This window comes from Callithrix jacchus, chromosome 18 (assembly GCF_049354715.1).
Source record: "Callithrix jacchus isolate 240 chromosome 18, calJac240_pri, whole genome shotgun sequence".
NCBI lineage: Eukaryota > Metazoa > Chordata > Mammalia > Primates > Cebidae > Callithrix > Callithrix jacchus.
Genome location: NC_133519.1, coordinates 25,237,206 through 25,257,290, shown reverse-complemented (window position 1 = coordinate 25,257,290; position 20,085 = coordinate 25,237,206). Strand labels below are relative to the sequence as shown.

At 42.7% G+C, this 20,085-nt stretch overlaps 1 protein-coding gene and 1 long non-coding RNA gene across 9 annotated transcripts in view; one reads left to right on the top strand and one right to left on the bottom strand.

Moving 5' to 3' along the window:
- SEC16B (SEC16 homolog B, endoplasmic reticulum export factor) overlaps positions 1–6,452 on the bottom strand; it is a 39,896-nt gene extending 33,444 nt beyond the window's left edge. For 7 of the 8 annotated variants that reach the window (XR_008477764.2, XR_008477765.2, XM_054247813.2 and 4 more), the window contains exons 1-5: positions 6,395–6,452; positions 4,220–4,573; positions 2,403–2,515; positions 1,548–1,668; positions 647–755 (exon numbers count right to left, since the gene is read on the bottom strand). Coding sequence is in view for 6 of the 8 variants with exons in the window: in XM_054247813.2 (XP_054103788.1) it covers positions 647–755; positions 1,548–1,668; positions 2,403–2,515; positions 4,220–4,515 (639 nt within the window). In the remaining 2 variants the exon portion in view is untranslated. Of the gene's footprint in view, positions 1–646; positions 756–1,547; positions 1,676–2,402; positions 2,516–4,219; positions 4,574–6,394 lie in introns of all 8 variants that reach the window. The other variant, XM_078356247.1, reaches the window with a different exon arrangement.
- A 196-nt stretch (positions 6,453–6,648) lies between these two features.
- LOC128930116 (uncharacterized) overlaps positions 6,649–20,085 on the top strand; it is a 45,658-nt gene continuing 32,221 nt past the window's right edge. Inside the window, exon 1 of the long non-coding RNA XR_008477767.2 lies at positions 6,649–6,787. This is a non-coding gene — a long non-coding RNA (uncharacterized LOC128930116). The remainder of the gene's footprint in view (positions 6,788–20,085) is intronic.

Sequence of the window (20,085 nt, the reverse complement as noted above, 5' to 3'; positions counted from 1 at the left end):
GCAGGAGAATCACTTGAACCCAGGAGGTGAAGGTTGCAGTGAGCCAAGATTGTGCCACTGAACTCCAGCCTGGTCAACAGAGTAAGACTCTGTCAAAAAAAAAAAAATCTCTGTAGTATATTTGCCAATTTTTCACAAATCTAAAATTGTTCTTAAAAAAAAAGATTATTTTTTTAAAAAAGATCTCCATTTTGTGGCCCAGTTGGTGCATACAATAAGATTTTTAGAGGAGAGAGACGAATGAAGATTTAGAAAAGGTTTCAAGTCCTGCCTCTCAAACCTGAATTCAAAGATGCTAGCAACTTCCCACTTCCTGGGTTAAACAAAATTGCTAGTCCCCTGGGTTCCCAAACACCTAACACCTGGTGACAGCCTCCTCTCTATCCCAGTATGTTGGAGTAAGCTGGGTAACATTTCTTGATCCTGTCAATTTGCCGAAAATGCAAAGGAGTTCAGTTCAGGGCGTTGGTTGCACAAGACTGAGGCAGTAAGGAGGTAAAAAAAGGAAGGCACGGGCAGAGGTTCGGTCAAAAGGGAAGGAATGGCCACTGGACACCCATCTCCAAGGGCCCTGTCCTGCCATTGCTGAGAGTGTCAGCTGTGACACATGGCTACAGTCTCCAGCCCCCACATCGCTTTAGATTACCTTATTTTTCTGGGCCCCAGCAGGCAGGCTCCCTGGAAACAGCTCCCCAGGCCACTCCTGTCCAGAGTTGGAAGCAGGGCTGTCTTTATAAGGGTTCCTACTGTTAGATCTGCAGCAAAATGACAGGCGCAGTGAGCAGGGTCCTGGGCAAGCCAGCAAGGCGGAGGCGCTCTCCGCTGGAGGCTGACCTGCTCCAAAGTGGGGGCAGGTACCATGTCTGCCTGGGTGCCATAGGAGAAAGCATTTTCCTCCCACTTGCCACCTCAGTCTACTAATCCCAGCAAAACAGGAGTGCTTGAGTTCCACAGCTCAGTGGCTGGAAGTGGCCTCAGGCCCTGATGAGAAGGCCTGGTCTCTACAGCTTGATGGTCTGGAGTGACTTAAATCAGAGTGTTTAGGCTGGTGAATTCCAGGGCCTAGAGCACCAGGAGAGATGCTTTGGCAAAACTCTCTTCCCTGTCTTGTCTTATCACAGAGAGATGTCCCATTGTCAGGGCTCAGGAGTAGGCCGAGGAGAAGCACCGCAGCCCAGGTAAGTTCTCATGACCTAATCATGAGAACTTTTGCTAGGCCATATCTGTTCTAAGGCCAACACAGAATGAAAGTTCTCTTTTAGGACAGACCTGAAGTAACCTCCCAGGACTCAGACTCACCAGAACTTGGAGCCTGCAAGTTTGTATCTGCCTTTTCTAAGGCCAATGTTTTTAAAGTTCCCATTCATTGAACAGACATATTAATAGCTGGCCAGGCCCATCCTGGGATACTCCCATATCCCTGTGACTAAAACAAAGGTACACGGGCTTCTGGAGGTGAGAGGCCAGTAACAGACCCCGTAAGATTTGCCCAACATAGTCTGAGCTTGACAACGTCATGTCAAACTGGCCTTTCCTTTCACACTTACTGGAAGTGGGTCTCACTGTTTGTTCCAAATGAACTGTGCTGGTTTTCATAATGATGTTCATCGAGGTACTTTTGATCTTGGTAATCTTCATGCCAGATATAAGGGCTCCTTTGCCTTGGCACTGCACCCTCAGAGAAAACAAAATCAAGACAGGTCACTTCCTGTTTCTGAAAGTTCTTAGAAAGATATTACTGAGCTGTGAGGACTCACTGGAGCACAGTAGGGCTAAAAACATATTTTCCAAATTGAATAAATAGATAGGCAAAAGCTAATGATGAAAGTCCACAGGATGCCTCTCAGTCCCCTCTGAACCAATTAGCATGGCTCTATACAACTGCACTACAATGGGGATTTGTGTGTGTGCGCGTGTGTGTGTGTGTGTGTGTGTGTGTGTGTGTGTGTTCAATGTTGAAACAGGTTTATCTTTGCTAGCAGTTCAGAAGCTGCCATTAAGACACACCCTATACCTGTTATTATAGGGTAGAACACTCCTTGGTTGCATATCTGCTGCCCTCGGGGTGAAGTGATAGCCCAGCAGATGTCCTTAAGAACTGACTTCACTGTTACTTGGTCAAAGACTATAATCTTGGCTATAATGCAAAGTAGGAGAAAAAAATGTGGATGAAGTGCCAAATCCTCACAGTGCTAGTAACAGTACCATCATCTGTGCATACAAAGGAAAACACTCGTGACATCTCAGGACACCTAGGAGGAGTGTTACTGCTGCAGTCTCGTCTGGCCAAAAAAGGATGCCCAAGGTGAGGTCTGAACATGGCTCCTTTGGTCTCTCACCTGCCTCTCAGAGCAGCTGCCCCATCCCCAAATCCCAAAGCCTTCTCGGAGACTTTTCCGTACCTCTTTCTTCCTGCAGCCACTGTGGGGGTCCATGATAGTAGTAACTTCCATAAGCATATTCCTCCCTCAGTGCGGGAGAGTGATAGCTCTGATATGAATTCTCATAACCTGGCCTAAAATATCACAAAGAAGGCCGGTCAGTGGAGGACAAGGGTGGTAAAGAGAGAAACCAATGGAGGACTTGACAAACTAAACAGTTTCAGAGGACGGGGTTGTGACCCAAGCTAGAATCTGCTTGAAAGCCATGGTTAATTCCATATCCTGTAAACAGAATCAGAGGAGTCAGGACTTTGTTGCATAACAAGAGCGAAATTTTTATAGTAGAATCTTTTTTTACTTAAAACTCTTTTTCTAAAAACATCTTTCTTATTTAAAACTTTTATAGTAAAACTCTTACTCCCCAAATACATACATATTATCTTAGAACACTTTGTCCTGACATCTGAGAAAACCACTTCCTGAGATGACTGTGTTAAGTCTCCAACATACCATTGTAATTTCCATGCTTGTTCCAGATGGAATTGAAATTAAAAAGTCCAACTAGACTATGTTAAGTCTGATTACTTTTATTGCCTCTGTCCTGAACATGCCTCTCTTTGAGAATTCAACAATCCAAAAAGATTGGGGAGAGGAACATCATAATATTGACATTTTCATCAATTAGCAATTTTTTTGTTTTGAGACAGAGTCTCACTCTGTCACCTAGGCTGGAGTGTAGTGACGCAATCTCAGCTCCCAGAAACCTCCACCTCCCGGGTTCAAGCGATTCTCCCATCTCAGCTTCCCAAGTAGCTGGGACTACAGGCATGCACTACCATGCCCAGCTAATTGTGTTTTGGATTTTTGTGTGGGTTTTTTTTTTTTTTTTTTTTAGTAGAGATGAGGTTTCACCATGTTGGCCAGGCTGGTCTCAAACTTCCGACCTCAGATGATCTGCCCACCTCGGCCTCCCAAAGTGCTGAGATTATAGGCATGAGCCACTGCACCCAGCCCAATTAGCAATTCTTTAGTATTTCTTAGGGAAAAAAATTCTTTATAATAATTGTCATAATTTCAACCCCAAATCTAAGCAGGTAAATATCACCCCAACTGGAAAAGCTAAAGTAGAACATAGATGGCTTCCAACATTCCATACTAAGCCCATGGCTACAGACCAGGGGAGCAGGAATTCTAGAATCTCCAACCCAGATAGAATGATCTCACTGCAACCTCTTCCTTCTGAACTTGGAGCCTACACGTTTATATTTGCTTTCCCTAAAGCCAATGTTTTTAAAGTTCCCATTCATTCAATACAGATTACTGGGATTACTGGTATGCCTATTATACTCCGGGTACTGTTGTAGGCACTAGGACTCTTCCTGGTGCTGGTAGCATCATGCTAATCCCAAGGCAGAGTGGTCCAGTGACAATGAGAAATTCCTTAGAGGGAGCTCCAAGAAAAGCTTTTCCATAGTCCACATATACTACCTTTTGCAATCCCAGAGCAAGAAAGTTCCATTTGCTGTCTTGAATGTCACCACTTCTTCTTCCCTCTACCCCGCCTTGCTTCACTAGCCCTCAATACCCAATCACATTTGTGATGGCTTCTTTAAGAAGCTCCACTAGGGGATAAAGAGGAAAGAAATACTATCTTTGATACTATCTCCACCAAAAACCAATTTAGGAGAGGACAGGGTTTAGCTAAAGAAATGTAGTAAGAGAAAAAAAGAAAAAAAAAGGGGGGGAGAGAGAAATAAAAGGAAAAGGAAGAAGGAAAAGAACAATCTATTCATAAGCACTTAGGAGAGTTGCATTCATTCCAAGCCCTAAAGCCATACCTTGAATACAACTGATTGGAATAACCACCTTCATAATAGTCAATCCCAGGCACAGGCTGATGCCAGTCCTCAGGCCTGGATGTATAATAGGGCTGTTGATGGTCTGCCCTGGGCCCCTGCTGTGGCTGTGGGCTCCCGAGGTTGTCTCGCCATTGGTGGAATCTCTCTCCATTGTGCCGAGCCTGAGGGACAGACCGATGATGTCCATCTCTCTGAAACCTGCGGCCTGGATCCTTTGAGGGTGCTGTGGCCCTCCCTCCTGTCTGGGGCAGCCTCTGGGGAGCCCAAAGTTCCATCTCGGATTCTCTGAATTTGTCTTGGCTTTTGAGTTAGTTGTGTAGTTATTTTACCTTCCTGCAGACACAGAAAAAAGGAGAAATCATCATTTGAAGCCTGTATCCTAACATGGTGGTTGATTAGGTTTTGTGAAAAGAACAGCTACAGTCCTTGAAATCTATCTAAAACAAACCATATGGGCATGGATACTGAGAAATCTGTAAAAAAAAAAAAGATTCTCAGATTCATGAAGCAAATAACAGACTAGACCATTATATTAATATTGCTTAAAAAAATTAAAAAGTACATTCGGAACAACGACAGATGGGGGAGGCATGGGAGACAGATAACAGTAATAGGTACAGCTAAAAATGCTATCAAGGAATCCCAGTGGATGTTTCTTCACATATTCCACCAGCAAGTGTTTATTTAACACTTACAGTGGAGGCTCTGTGGTATCAGAAATACAGTGGGTCTTGGAGAGCGCTAGATCAGAGTTCAAATCCTAACTCTGCCACTTAACTAGCCAGTTCATTTTTTTCAAGCTTCAATTTCCCTACCCAGGAAATGGAGACTGTAATAACTACCTTGCAAGGTTATTCACAGAGTTAAGATAACCTATCCAAAGTGCCTAACATATTACCTGGTATATACTAATTGCTCAATAAATAACAGTGCTACCAAGGATAAAGATTGGGGTGGTATGAGTGGCTGAAGATGTTTATTAAACAAAAAAAAAAGTTTTCAAGATGCACCTTTTCTGAATCCTTACATTAACCCCCTCAGAGAATAGAACCTATATAATATGGTCATACCTGTTCCTCCTCCAGAGGAGCCGACAAGAGGCAAGTTTGGGACGGTTTTCATAAGAAAATAGCCATGTCTTAGGATTCTTCCTCGCTGGAGATTTTAAAACCTGGAAGTCTCCCTACCACCAAACTAATTTTCCCCATGTATTCCTCAAAATGAGAAATTGCTCCAGGGACTGATTACCCTCCAGGTTCCTCTGCCCATAGCACAGGGTGGCAAGGTGTGGGGGTTGCACCCACGAAAGGAATGCACACCTCAGACCTTACTTTTGCTCAGGGATTCTCTTGTGTCAGGAGCACCCACAGGCTAGGTCGGCTTCGATTCTTTTCTTCCCTAGGAACTGTTTTAGGTTGCAAGATTCTGATCAAATCAGTTAACTTGTTTCCACTACTGAAGTTCCCAGCCTCATATAAAAATTCATATCAGAACAGAAGGTCAAAAGGGTGGTTGTTGAAATCGAGACGTCACTCTGCTCAAACACCAGGGAGCCAAGAGCTATGAGACAGCAGAACACACAAGAAGAGCAAGGTGCAGAGAGGGCCTCCCCCTCAAGGTCATTCCCAACCCCAGGGAAACCTGTGGCTTCCTTCCCATGTCAGCTCACTCCCTTGAAAACGCCAGGTGCAATGACAGCCTTTGCCAGCAAATCCCAGGAAAGGCCAAATGTCCCAGATACAGGGAAGGGCACATGAGTCTTTTCTGAAGGCCGGTGGAACTCAAAACCATTTGGACCACGTAAGTGGAATGAGAAGGAAACTGCTTTCCCCTTGTCCCCAGATTGTCCCACTAGGCAGCCCTTCTCCCACTGCAAAGGCGCAACACCCAATCTTTCCACCGAAATCACATCATTTTGCTGCCAAGAGACATCAACTCCAGTAAATTAGTCCTCAGTATTTAAGGATGCCAAATAAATAGCCCCTTCGATTCTCAAAATGAAGGAATTACATCTATGATGACAAATCACACTCACAACATTCACATAAATGACCTTTCCTAGTCCCGGTAAAGGCAATATTGCCTTTCCTAATCTGACAGCAAAGCATGTCCAGCTCAAAGAAGGGAAATAAGGGAGCGAGTGTTCCCACACACCTGCTCCGACGGCTTCCCACCTTCCTTCAGTGCTGCTCCAGGGACCTAGCCCAAGACTGCCTCCTCTCCTCTTGGAGGTGGTCAAAGTCCAGGTGCCACATCTACGAAGACTCACTGGGCCCTCAGATTCACAGCATGTTAGTTACCTTTGCAACTGCCCAGCCTCCATGGATCTGATTCATTAGGGCAAAGTACAGTCCAGATAGCGCAGTCTGGGACCAGCCTGACTTGACGAATTTGCTCTGAACCCTGTCAGAGACTGGCGCTTCTGTTTGCCTGAGCATGGGCTGAGCCAGGTTCATTCACATGAGAAATCATCCAAGTTCCCACAGCAATCACAGAAGAGAGACACCAGGAAGAGGAAGCCCGGAAGCCCGGGGGCAGCCTGGTCTGGTGAGAAGAGCACAATGTTTGGGGTGTTAACTCTTGGCTCTACCACTAGCTAGTTCTGTTGCTTAACCTCTCCGAGTTTCAGTTTGTTTTTCTTTAAAATGGGAATGACAATGCTTAGCTTATGAGGGTCATTACCAGGATTAAATGTTGGTAAATCAGCACATGATATATAGATAAGTATCCTCTGCAGATCAATATTGTCTTTTCCTTCCAAAGAGAGAAGTTAATTCCACTGGCTGAGGCCCTGGGGAAGGGGGCACACTCACTGGTGGGAGTAAACACCCGGTTTGCCTGAGCATGAATGAACCTGGCTCATATGTGGGTTTTTCTTATGTATGTTTCTCTCCATTGGGCTCTGGTTATGTAATAAATTATGTTATCTAGCTAGAAGGCTGATGTATATGACCAATTTTTGAACTGAAGGCACTAAAAAGTTTTCTATTATAACAAGAAATTCGTTTTTCACTTTTGAAACATATATTTCTGGTCAGGCATAGTAGCTCACACCTGTAATCCCAGCACTTTGGGAGGCCAGATTAGGTGGATCACCTGAGGTCAGGAGTTTGAGACCAGCCTGGCCAATATAGTAAAACCCCATCTCTACTAAAAATACAAAAAGTTAGCCAGGGTGGTGGTGGGCACCTGTAATCCCAGCTACTTGGGAGGCTGAGGCAGGAGAATTGCTTGAACCCAGCAGGTGGAGGTTGCAGTGAGCCGAAATTGTGCCATTGCACTCTAGCCTGGGCAACAAGAGCAAAACTCAGGCTTAAAACAATTAAAAAAGAAATATATATTTCTTCAGCATTATTCAGGTAAACTCAGAAGTACATGACTACTTCTGAATTAATATTTTAAAATTCTGAATCTGCTCTTTTAAAAAAATCCCAACGGATTATTCTTTCTCTCAACAAATGCTTACTGTGTTCCTATTAAGGGACAGGATTGGACACACAGAAATAGAAAAGACACCTAGGCTTTTCCTTAGAAAGCTTAGAACAAATTAGCCACTCATGTCTGTCATTATTAGTCCAAGGAAAACCACCCTCTTGGATCTGTCCCATGGTCAGATAGGGTCATGTATCTAAGCTACAAAATTTTCTCTCAGTCCCTTGGCTGACTCTAGAACCCAGAAACTGAGTGTAGAATTCTCTGACTGTAGCCAATGGTTTCTTTTTTTTTTTTCCAAGATGGAGTCTTGCTCTGTCACCCAGAGATGGAGTACAATGGTGCAATCTCATCTAACTGCAACCTCCATCTCCCAGGTTCAGGCAATTCTCCTGCCTCAGCCCCCTGAGTACCTGGGATTACAGGCACACACCACCACACTCCGAAAATTTTTGTATTTTTAGTAGAGACGGAGTTTCACCATGTTGGCCAGGCTGGTCTCAAACTCCTAACCCCATGATCCACCCACATCAGCCTCCCAAAGTGCTGGGATTACAGGCATGAGCCACACACTCGGCAACTAATGGTTTCTTCCCTCACTCCTGGGCTGTGACATTTGGCTCTCTAATGGCTGCACTGTTGTTTTTAATCCTTCTGGGAAGAGGAACTAGAGAAGGACACACACGTTGACAGCAGAAATCATAACATGGGTGATTATTACACCTACTCAATACCAAATTATATGTTCTGGTATATCACAATAACATTCATAAAAGTTCTTGATGTCACTCTTTTAGCATATAATGTGACATTAGTCTTGCCCTATAATACCAGCTGCATTATTAGGATGTTAACTTTGGAAAAGATCTTAGAGGCTATTTTAGCAACTTTGCTTTTTTGATGGTAAAACCAAGATCCAAAGAAGTGAAATTATTTACCCAAGATCACAAAGTTAACTAGAAGTTCAGTGAAAATTACACTGGTGTGCTCTAGCTGCCTTGCACAAGGTTAATAAAAGCTGATTACTAACTATTCAGGAATTGTGTGAGCCAGTTGTTAAACCATGGAATACTTGAAATCCACCATGGTGGGAGTATTTACACCACAGAAATTGGCAAATGCTGCAAAGCAAGGTTGTTGTTGGGTTGTTGGTTTCTTTCAGAGAACCTGTTAAGCAGCATACCAATTTTAACCTCCAACTCTTCCTTCCTGATTCAGTGTTCTTGCAATTATAGAATTTTCGTTTCTGTTACTAGCCTTCATTGCACATCTCTGGCTTAAACATCTAGACAAATTATTCCAAATACTTCTTTTGTGACATCCCAGAGCATCTCTAATTATCTCTAGAGTTATTATAAAACTCTTCAAACACTCACCAACCAAAATTAATTCTAATTAGCTTTAATTATTCTATATAGACATATGGCATACAACAGTTATATGGGTCACAAAATTAAATAGATTGTAGTGGGATCTCAGCACTCCAAAGGGCTTGGGATTTGTCATTTCCTACCTTCGCAGCCTCACATAACTACAATTACTAAGTCTTTCAACTTGGCAGCTCAATTCTTCCTGATTTCTAAACCAAACTGGCCCAGCTTGACAATACATTAGGAGCTCAATCCCCAGCAGGAGGTGGACCAGAATGGGTCTTGCCACCCCAGGTCCTGGCTGCAGTGTCCTTGGATAATCCAGTAGGCTCCCTCATGCCCAGATGGCTACGGTCTTCTCATTAACCTGCCCCAAGTGCTCTGTCCTCATACCTGATTCTTGCTCTGCAGTCCAACTATGCACCAGGATTGGAGTCCTGGAAGTTTACTAATTTATGTAAATTTCCTTTCCCAGTCTCTGTTCTCTCTTCCAAATGGCAGACAGCACTGTCTAGGGTCTAGCTTCAAACAAGAGAAACTACCTGCTGTGAATTGAATGTTTGTTTCCTCTCAGAATTTGTATGTTGAAATCCTAACTCCCAATGTGATGGTATTAAGAGGTAGGCCTCTGAGAGGTAATTAGGTCATGAGAGTGGAGCCCCTGTCAATGGAATTAGTTCCCTTATAAAAAGTCACAAGAAAGTTTGCTTCTCCTCTTTCTCTGCTCTCTGGTATGTAAGAATACAACCAAAGATGGCCATCTGCAAACCAGAAAGCAGCCCTCAGACACCAGATCTGTTGGAATCTTGATCTTGCGTTGGACTTGCCAGCCTCCAGAAGTATGAGAAATAAATTTCTGTTGTTTAAGCCACCTAGTCTATGGTTTTCTGTTACAGCAGCCCAAACTGACTAAGATACTACCCTACTGTGACACCTGTCTAGCAAAAGTATTATCACTGCTCATGATGCTGCTAACGTCTAGCCACCGGATTAGCGCTGACGGATGTGAACACTCACCTACATCTAGGTCAGGTCTGCCAAGAATCCTTGAGCACTGTGATTTAATGACTGGTTACTCTTGCAGAGGACAGCTCAGCATTTAAGACATCCCCGAGGCTTCATCCTATTTCTTTACTGAAAGTAAAAATTTAGGAAACAAACTGAGAAGATCTACATCAACGAGATATCAGTAGTTATCTATTGGGAATGGAATTATGGATGATTTTATTTTCTTCCTATTGCTTATCCATATTTTCTAACTTTTCTACAATAAACTCATATTATTTTAAAAGGCAAAATTAACTAACACTATTTTTAAACAATAGTGTTAGTTCAACCACCAAATGTGTTATTGTCACATCAGTAACTACTTAGGCATTCAAGCTGCTAAAATGTGACCGTGCTCAAAGCTTTCAAGATTGATTATCTGTGCTCAGTCTGCTCTTCTTGTTAGAGGTTGAGTCATTTATTCACTGAACAAGTGTTTATTGAACATCTACTATATGCTCATCATTATCACATGCATTGGGGATACAAAGATAAACAACATGCAATACCTGCCCCAAAGAAGCTCTCAATTCAGTAGAACAATAGACATTGAATCATAATACAATCAGTCACAATATAATGCAATCAAAATACAATGCAATCATCATTCTAATGATATATCACTGATTTTTCTAATGGAAGAAGCACAGGGGAAAGCAGGAGACTAGAAACGGAAGGTGTGCTGTTCAAGGCTATTCCACAGATCAAGCAGGAGAGATAAATGCCTGAACAAGAGCAGCTGTGGGGAGAAGGGACATACAGAATATATATAATGTATGTTTATAAAATGTAATCGACATGTATTGACGCTCTGTTGACAGTAGAAGATGAGGGAGAAAGAGAAGTCAAGGATGATCCAAATTTTCAGGCTGTGGAGATGAGATGATGCTGCCTTTTTTTTTTTTTTTTTTTTTGGCTAATACTCTTAGAAGAGGAGCCAGTTTGGTGGAGAAGATGATGTGTTCAGTTTTGCACATGCTGACTGTGAGGAGCTTGTGGGACACAGGTGTGTTGATCCATAAGTAGTTGGCTGTAATAAGCTCAAGAGAAAGGATGAAGGGGAGATGTGGTGGTCGAAGTCACAGACACAGATAGGATTGTTGAAGAAAAGCTTAGTAGACAAGTCTGAGGAAGGAGCTCTGAGGTGGACACAGGAGAACTGGACACAGAAAGATAACATGGAGGTGCCAGAAAGATGGGCAGCAAACCAGGAGAGGAAGGTGTCCCAGAAGCCAGATGTGGTGGTTTCAAAAGCAGGACAGTGGTGAACAATGCCAACCCTAGGAGGAAAATTGAGAAAGGCAACAAGTAAAAGTGTGTTCTCTGGATCACTGGATTTGACAATTCAGAAGTTTGATTATCTTAACAGGAACAATTTCAGTAAGGCTATGGTCAGAAGTGGGGGATTAGACATAGAAATCACTTCTACAGCACATGGAAAGTAAGGAAGAGGAGACAGCCAGTTAGACTACTCTTTCCAGAACCCTAGCTGTGAAGAGAAGGGCTGGGCTACCGTGAGGCACTCAGGTTTGAAAAATTGGTTTAGGGTCGACTAGACAAGAGAGAGTTTCTGCTTATTCATATGGAGAGACTGGAGATACACAAACACTGAAGAAACAAATCTCAAAGGAAATGGGTCACATGGGATCCAGAGCACAGGAGCAAAAGATAAACCTAGCTAGGAGGAAGGGCACGTGCTCCTCTAAGACAGGGAAAGAGAGGTGAAGATGGGCATAGGTGAAGACAAGTTTGAACATTAGGGGACCAGAAACCAAGAATTCCCTGTGGAGTAGAATGTCAGGTTCTACTGGTATTCATAATACAATGCAATACAATATGATACATTTGGTAAGAGATGTAAGAAACATTATGAAGGTTTGGAATGGCCAGTGTGGAATACAGGAGTGGGCTTTAACTAGGAACCTGTGCTCAGAGTGACAAGTGAGCTGAAAATGCACCTGTTATTGGACACCTCTAGACTGACTTGAAGCTCCATGGGGATGTCAGCCTTCTGTGCTTTGTTCCATGCTATGTTTGCAGTGCCTTGTACAGTGCCTGGCATAAGGCAAGAGCTCAATAAAATTGTATTTATAAATGAATGTACACCTTAAATGTACAGCAGCAACAGCTTGTACTGTGTGACTGTACCCAATAGTTTTCATAGCCTGAGTTTAGAATTATACATTGAAAGAGTTTCCAGAGAAAGTAAAGGAGAATGCTGGGGCAGTGAGTTTAGGGGGTTGACCTAAGAGTGGATAAAGGGATGCCATGTGGGATATAAATGAGACACAAAGAGATACAAATTATCTGCATACTGTATTAAAATGAGGTCCCTAGCTATACTTAAGAGACTCACTCAAACAAGACAGTGAAAGATATTACATTATAATAACAATTTATTTTTAATTCTTAACCAAAGTGGGAATGATGGGATAATGGCTACACATGTATTTCCAGCAACATCTGATGCACTGTGGCTCTTTTTAGTCAGCAAGCATCTCATATTTCTGACTCTAAGAATGAATCAAGGGGTGATGGTTTAGTGCAGAGCAGCCTCTTGACTCCAGCTAAGCTACTCTTTGGAAAGAGTCTGGGATATAAAGCTCATAGCCTTAGCCAGTGTTGGCCGCCAAGACTTCAGCCTCTTGCTTCAGGTGGCTGGGCGGCAGACAAGATGCAAAGCATCCTGTGCTGCTCAGCTATTCTAGTTATTAGGAGGAGGTGTGCCAGGAAAAGGCAGTGCCTGTGCCAGCGACAATTAGCCTGGCACAGGTGCCGTAAGCTACCAGTGCCAGTCCTGGGATTGTGACTCTTACCACAACCTTAGAAGTGAAGGTTTAGGCACAATGCAGGCTTCCTACAGGACCAAGGCACCCTGTAGGTATACCTGCACAGGATTCCTTCAAATGCCACCTCCGTAGCTGCCTGCAAATCTGCATGCTCTGCATTCACTTCTGCTGCCAAGAGCTGAAGAAGCAGTCTATCATTCAAGAAGAATGACTCTATGCTTCTTTATTAGCCCCAGGCTGGCAGAGGTGGTCCAACCTCCTCCTCTCTTCACCCCTCCCATTTGATTGATGCCCCCTGAATCAAGAACAGTGGGCGGCAGATGGATGCTGCTGTGACTTCTGACCCCACGTCAAGCTCCAGCAGGCAGAGGTGACTCATAAACCCACTAAATGAAGTAGGACTGGAATATTCTTGGAATGTTCTCTCAGCTGCAGGCTGAAAGGATGTAAATTCCCCAAAGGAGCAAGACAACTTGGTGGTCCTGGAATAAAGTTGTCCAGGTGCAAATCCCAGCCCCACTATGCCAGCTGTGTGCACTTGGGCAAGTTACTCTGCACCTCCTTTTCCCCATCTGTAAAATAGGGATAATAATAGAACCTCTTACCTCACAGAGTTATTATAAGGATAAAATTAGATTAAAGCCCTACAAAGTGTTTGGCAAATCACAAAATTAACAATAAATGTTAACTGTTATTATTTCCCTGGAAATATCATAAATTGCCTAGGAAGAAGTATTCTGCACAAGTCATCACTAAGGGATTAATTGATTATTCATCACTACTATGAAATCTACAACTCCTCCTTGACACTTAATCCAATGCCCTCATTGAGCCATGAGATTAAGAAGAAACAGAGAAAATGTGTTTTCTCAATGACACAGAAAAAAAAATAATGGGCTAAGGTGAATACAACAAAATTAGAAACTTTAAGAAAAGGCAACCCAGTGCTTCTCACACTGGAGTACTTGCTGTTTCAGGAACAATTCAGAATGCCACGGGATACTCACCAATTTTATTTCCTAAGCAATTTTAATAATATCTTCATTTAAAACAAATACAAATGTTTTTGAATGAAATTCAAATGTGCATTAATTTTAAAGATGAAGCATGATACTTCAAAGAAATTTTACATTTGCAATAGGACAGATGCATATACACACACACATACCCTGTACCCCCAGAAGTTACTCCCTGCCATTTCATGGAAAATTTTGAGAGATGCACTCCAAACAGAAGCAGACTTCAGACATACAGAGCCAATGAGCTGGAAAGAATCTGTGGAAAGTCTCCATCTCTGTAGGTGAGTCAGTGTGTAAGCCAGACAGACTCAGGCCAAGGTCCTCATGCACACACAGCTCTTTCATTTACACAGTCATAGAACTTCAACTACTTTCTACTGTTGGGTAAAAATTATCACATTATATGACACTACAAGGTACCCAAGGGGCCAGTGACACTCTCAGTTTACCTGAGATGGGTGGTGTTTGTCCTTCAAGGAAGGTAGGTCCTCAGGCTCCGTACAGAAACACACCCCAGTATTTGAGAGTCCAGATGTTCTTCCTGATGCATGACACACACAGTCACATATGTGACTCGGACTCTCACTGCAGCTGTCTGAAGAGGTAGACAGCCCCCATGCCACTCAGCAGTCTGCTCCTCTCCAGGTAGAGAATCACGATCTTGTTTATATCTCCCTAAAAACTGTCCTTTCCTTAGTCATTTTGGGAAGTAGCAAAGGTCCAAAGGAAACAAAACAGGAATTAAAACCTGGATTTGGTTGTAACCACACCATTTGCTAGCCACGTGCCTTTGGAAAAATCTCATTTAAAAGGGCTGTGATGTGGATGAAATGATATATGGAAAAACACCACTGCAAGTGCCTATTAAATACAGGAGTGGGTTTTCAATAAAACTTTGCTTTTCTCTCTTTCACGTTTCTTACATTCTGTTAAAGGTATAACAAGCTAAACTATATTCAAAGCTCATGACTTTGGTATACTATGGGAGTTGAGAGCTCAGGCTTTGCAGTCAGAATTGGATTTGGATTCCAATGCCTCTGCTGATTAGCTATGAGACTTCACACAAGTTATTTAACCTCTCAGGCTAAGTGTCCCCATTTGCTAAATGAGTGTATAATAATGGATGTCCTCACAAGGTTGTTGTAGAATAAATGAGATAATGTACTGTGCATGGCACGAAGGAGGTGCACAATTAGTATTTGGCAAATAAATGAATGCATGATCTAGGAAAGGCACTCAGCCTTGGTAAGTGTTCAACAAATGGTTGTTGTCAATGTTGTTTAAAACAGCGTAGCACTTTTTCTAGTTGGGCATTGTGGCTCATGCTTGTAATCCCAGGAATTTGGGAGCCTGAGGCAGGAGGATCACTGAGGCCAGGAGTTCACGAAACCTGTTCAACACAGTAAGATCCTGTTCCTACAAAAAAGAAAAAATTAGTTGGGCATCGTGGCTCACATCTGTAGTCTTAGCTTGGGTGGAAGGATCACTTGAGCTCAGGCGTTCTAAGCTGCAGTGAACTATGATCACACCACTGCACTCCAGCCTGGGTGTCAAAGAAGACCCTGTCTCAAATAAATAAATACATGAATAGCAGAAGAGTTAGTTTCTAGGCTGTTCAGAGTATATGTTCTTATTTGGCTTTTATTATAGCAGTTCATATTTAACTTTTATCTTAGCTATTCTTTATTATTGACATAATCTAATCTGAATTGTTTTTAATTTTTATTCTGCCCTCTCATAATAATTCATTGCAGTCATAGCTTATCTTTCCCAGAGATGCCTATCCTTAGCTCATTATTTTTATTACCCAGTGGCATCAGTAGACTGTCCCATTTTAGAGGCAATAAAAGTGATGCTTTTACCAAATTCACAGAGTGTGTCAGTATCAGTCATCAAGTAGAAGAAAATCAACCACAGGTCTTCTAGTAGAATGCTTTTGCTCAGAAGAGCATATGGCTTAATGATAGTCATGTAATATATTTAACACCAAAAATGCAATTATTTAAAATCTATTTCATGTGAATATAATAACTATAACCTTCAAAGTTATTAGTCAGTGTAAATAGGTTCATTCAACCTGATGATTGATAGAGTAGATAGATAGATATTTAATCATAAAAACAAGAACTCAAAGATTAATTTCTGACAAATGGGATAATTTTTCCTTGTCCCATTTATCGGTCAATAAAGGCTCATACCATTTTGCAGGTTCTACTGCTCTGCCCAGTGTTCCATATACAGAAATGACCCAAGTGTGTACAGTGTGGATGCAGACATGTGTTTTAATGCCATTCACATCCCTTGCTCTCTCATTCTGGAATGAGTGACTGCAAATATACCAAAGCTCCCTAGAAGTGCTGTTCTAATGCTAAATTTAGCACATCAGGGCAATTTCCATAGAAGCCATTTATGATTCCAAAAAGCAAGTTCAAGTTTCAGGTTCTGGAGGACACTGAAGGGCACAACAAGATGATTTTCTAAGTGTATTAGCCTGTTTTCATGCTGCTGATAAAGACACGCCCAAAGCCAGTCACGGTGGCTCACTCCTGTAATCCCAGCACTTTGGAAGGCTGAGGTGGGTGGATTACCTGAGGTCAGGAGTTCGAGACCAGCCTGACCAGCATGGAGAAACCCTGTCTCTACTAAAAATACAAAATTAGCCAGGAATGGTGGCACATGCCTGTAATCCCAGCTACTCGGGAGGCTGAGGCAGGAGAATCACTTGAACCCAGGAGGCAGAGGTTGCAGTGAGCCAAGGTCACAGCATTGCATTCCAACCTGGGCAACAAAAGGGAAACTCCCTTGCAAAAAAAAAAAAGACATACCCAAGACTGGGAAATTTACAAAAGAAAGAGATTTAATGGACTACAGTCCCACATGGCTGGGGAAGCCTCACAATCATGGCAGAAGGCAAGGAGGAGCAAGTCTCACATCTTATGTGGATGGCAGCAGGCAAAGAGAGGAGCTTGTGTAGGGAAACACCCCCTTATAGAACCATCAGATCTCCTGACACTTACTGGCTATCATGATAACAGCATGGGAAAGACCTGCCCCCATGATTCAATTACCTCCCACCAGGTCCCTCACACAACATGTGGGAATTCAAGATGACATCTGGGTGGGGACACAGCCAAAGCATGTCACTAAGCATACATGTCTGCAGTCATTACAAGGGAAATGGCTTAAGTTCACTATTTCTGGGAGCATCCGATAAATGAATGTTGCAGATTCTCTGCATGCAACAAGGCTCCTGTGATGTAGTTTCTGTACAAGCTTGCTAGAAGCATTCCCTTTTACACTTAGGATGCAATATTCTGTATGCCCCGTAACATTATGACACTGTGACACCGTGTCCTAGTGCTGATCCAGATGTCATTCATTAAATAAATTATGTCACTAAATGAATCTAACTGTGGTACAATTTCATGCCTGGGAGAGTTTTTTTTAATTATCTTTTTCATTCACCAAATAATATTTTAGACAATATTAATTCACTTATTACAATAGAAAGACTTTTCTCCTGTATGAACTGAATCTCCATTGCTCCTCTAAGAAAGCTGCTCAGCCTCAAAACTATATGGAAGAAACCCAAAACAGTTTGTGCTCCTATTTAATAACCAAGATGGGTGGGAAACCCATGAGCACTTTATTTATTGTGTATTCCTTGGGTATCTACTATGCGCCAATCATCATTTTAGGTGTTAAATTCAGGCCACACTAAGTGGACAAGGTGAACTTGCTCCTTATCTTCTTGGAGTTTAGTGCCTAATGGGGACACAGCCTAGGTAACAGGCAATTCCAGTGTAAGTGCTGGGAAAGGATGACAGTGAGAAGCAGATGTAATGCACAAGCAAAGTGTCAACCCTCGCCAGAGAAGCTTTCTCTGCTGTTTCAACTGAGACTTGAAGGATGAGAGTGCCTTATCCTGGAAAGAGAGAAAGGAGAGCAAGAGAGAATGTGTTGTGGGCAGAATGGACGTAATGAGGGCTAAGAGGCAAAGGAAGACCTGGTACATTTGCAGCATTGTAATGGGTTTTATGCTCAATGTGTTTCGAGCTTAGAATGCAAATAAAAGTTGAGAGTTGATACTGAAGACTGTCCCTGCTTGGCACCTGGACAGGAAGAGTGGAGTGTAGAAATGGCAGGCATTCCTCATAAGCATGTGCAAACCCCCTAGCTTTTATCATATAATTGCTGTGATAAAAGCTAAAATTGGATCATATGACATTTTATCATATAACTGGTATAATAAAAGCTAAATGGGCAGCGGAGGAAGTGCCCATCCCTGAACGAGATGTTGAGCTAAGGCAATGCCGTGTGACAAGCTGTTCAGCAAGGGGAAAATTCACACTAGGTGAGGAATCAATTACTGAAGAGGGTATCCACTGAAGAGCTTTGCACATACTTATGATGAATACCTGCCATTTCTGCCAGCACCCTACACTCTGGCTTCTGGTAATAAATTATCAATTTTCCTTTTATGAACTTCCCTGCCCCCTCTCAGTTTAGTTGTCATGTGTGAGACTTGCTCTGTCTCTTGCTCTAAGAATGGGCACAAAATTTAGACCTGGACAGTAATAGTCTTGCATCTCCCTGGCCATGGGATTAACTCAGCAGTCGGCACATGTCCAGAGACATTCCAAAAAACATGCACCCAGAACTTATGCTTGAAGTACTGGGAAAGAAGGATGTTTCTCACTGGGTTGACAGACATAATGGAATGTCAACCTAGAGCAGCAAGCAGCCATCTGCCCACCATTTATTCGTTCAATAATTGATAACTGAATAACTACTATGTGCCTCGTGTTGGAGGCATTAGGAATACAGAAATAAAGACATAATTCTATTTCTCAGGTTTTCATCATCAACTGGAGAGGCAAATAAAGTAAACTAATCACTTTAGTAAAATGTGGTATGTGTAAGGGTAGAAGTTACATACATTATTATATGCAGAGGGAAAAGCAGCCAACTCAGAGAGAGCTACATTCAGGAAAGGCCATGGTGAGTTGGGGTGTCTTAGGCAGTGAATTTGAGTCAAGAGCTCCCAAGAGAAGTCTGCAGAGACACACATCTGCGGTGGGCTGTGTTCATTTGTTTATACTTCGCTTCTCTCCTAAAGATTTGTGTGCTTTGATTTAGGCATCATCAGCACACAAGTCATAATTAAAATCACAGATATAAGTGAGTTTGTCAAGGAAGAGCACAGACTTCAAAATAAGAAAATAAGACTTTAAGGTAAAAAGTAGAGGAAGAGAAGTCAATGAAGACTAAGAAGACAAAGTGAGAACAGCGTCCAAGGCAACCAAAGGAGGAGAGACTGACAAACACAGTAAGACATCAAATTCCGTAAGAACTCCAAAGTGCCCACTGGAGTCCACAGGGTAGGTGAAAGGGTCAGAAAAGGGGGAGAACAGTAAGGAGGGATTGTTTTTGTTCGTTGGCTGGTTTGGTGGGTGGTTGGTTTGTATGTTATAAAATGGGAGAGACTTGAAGATGTTTGTACCTGTGGTGAAAAGCCAATGGAAAGACTGAAGACACAGGAGAATAAAGGAACTGAGTGATGAGTGTGGTGGTTCCAGAGGAGGCGTATGTGGATAGGTAATCCAAGAGAAGGGATTTGTTCCGGGTCAGGAAGTACACCTCTGTCTTGGGGAAAGGAGGGAGGCAGCAAGAGTATGACTGCCCATGTAGATAATTTTGTGAGCTAGGCTAGCAGGGCTGATGGACAGTAAGTCTACATACAAATTGTGCTTTTTAAAAATGGATTTGGGGCCAGATGCGGTGGCTCACGCCTGTAATCCCAGCACTTTGGGAGGCCAAGGTGGGTGGATCACGAGGTCAAGAGATTGAGACCATCCTGGTCAACATGGTGAAACCCCGTCTCTACTAAAAATACAAAAAATTAGCTGGGCATGGTGGCGCGTGCCTGTAATCCCAGCTACTCAGGAGGCTGAGGCAGGAGAATTGCCTGAACCCAGGAGGCAGAGGTTGCGGTGAGCCAAGATGGCACCATTGCACTCCAGCCTGGGTAACAAGAGTGAAATTCCGTCTCGAAAAAAAATAATAATAAATAAAAAATAAAAATGGATTTGATCCATCATTCTGCTAACATGTTACAAATCTCCCATAATTTCCAAAGTCAAAAAGGACTAAACGGATGATGGCGAGTTCTAGAAGCTGAGGCTGCA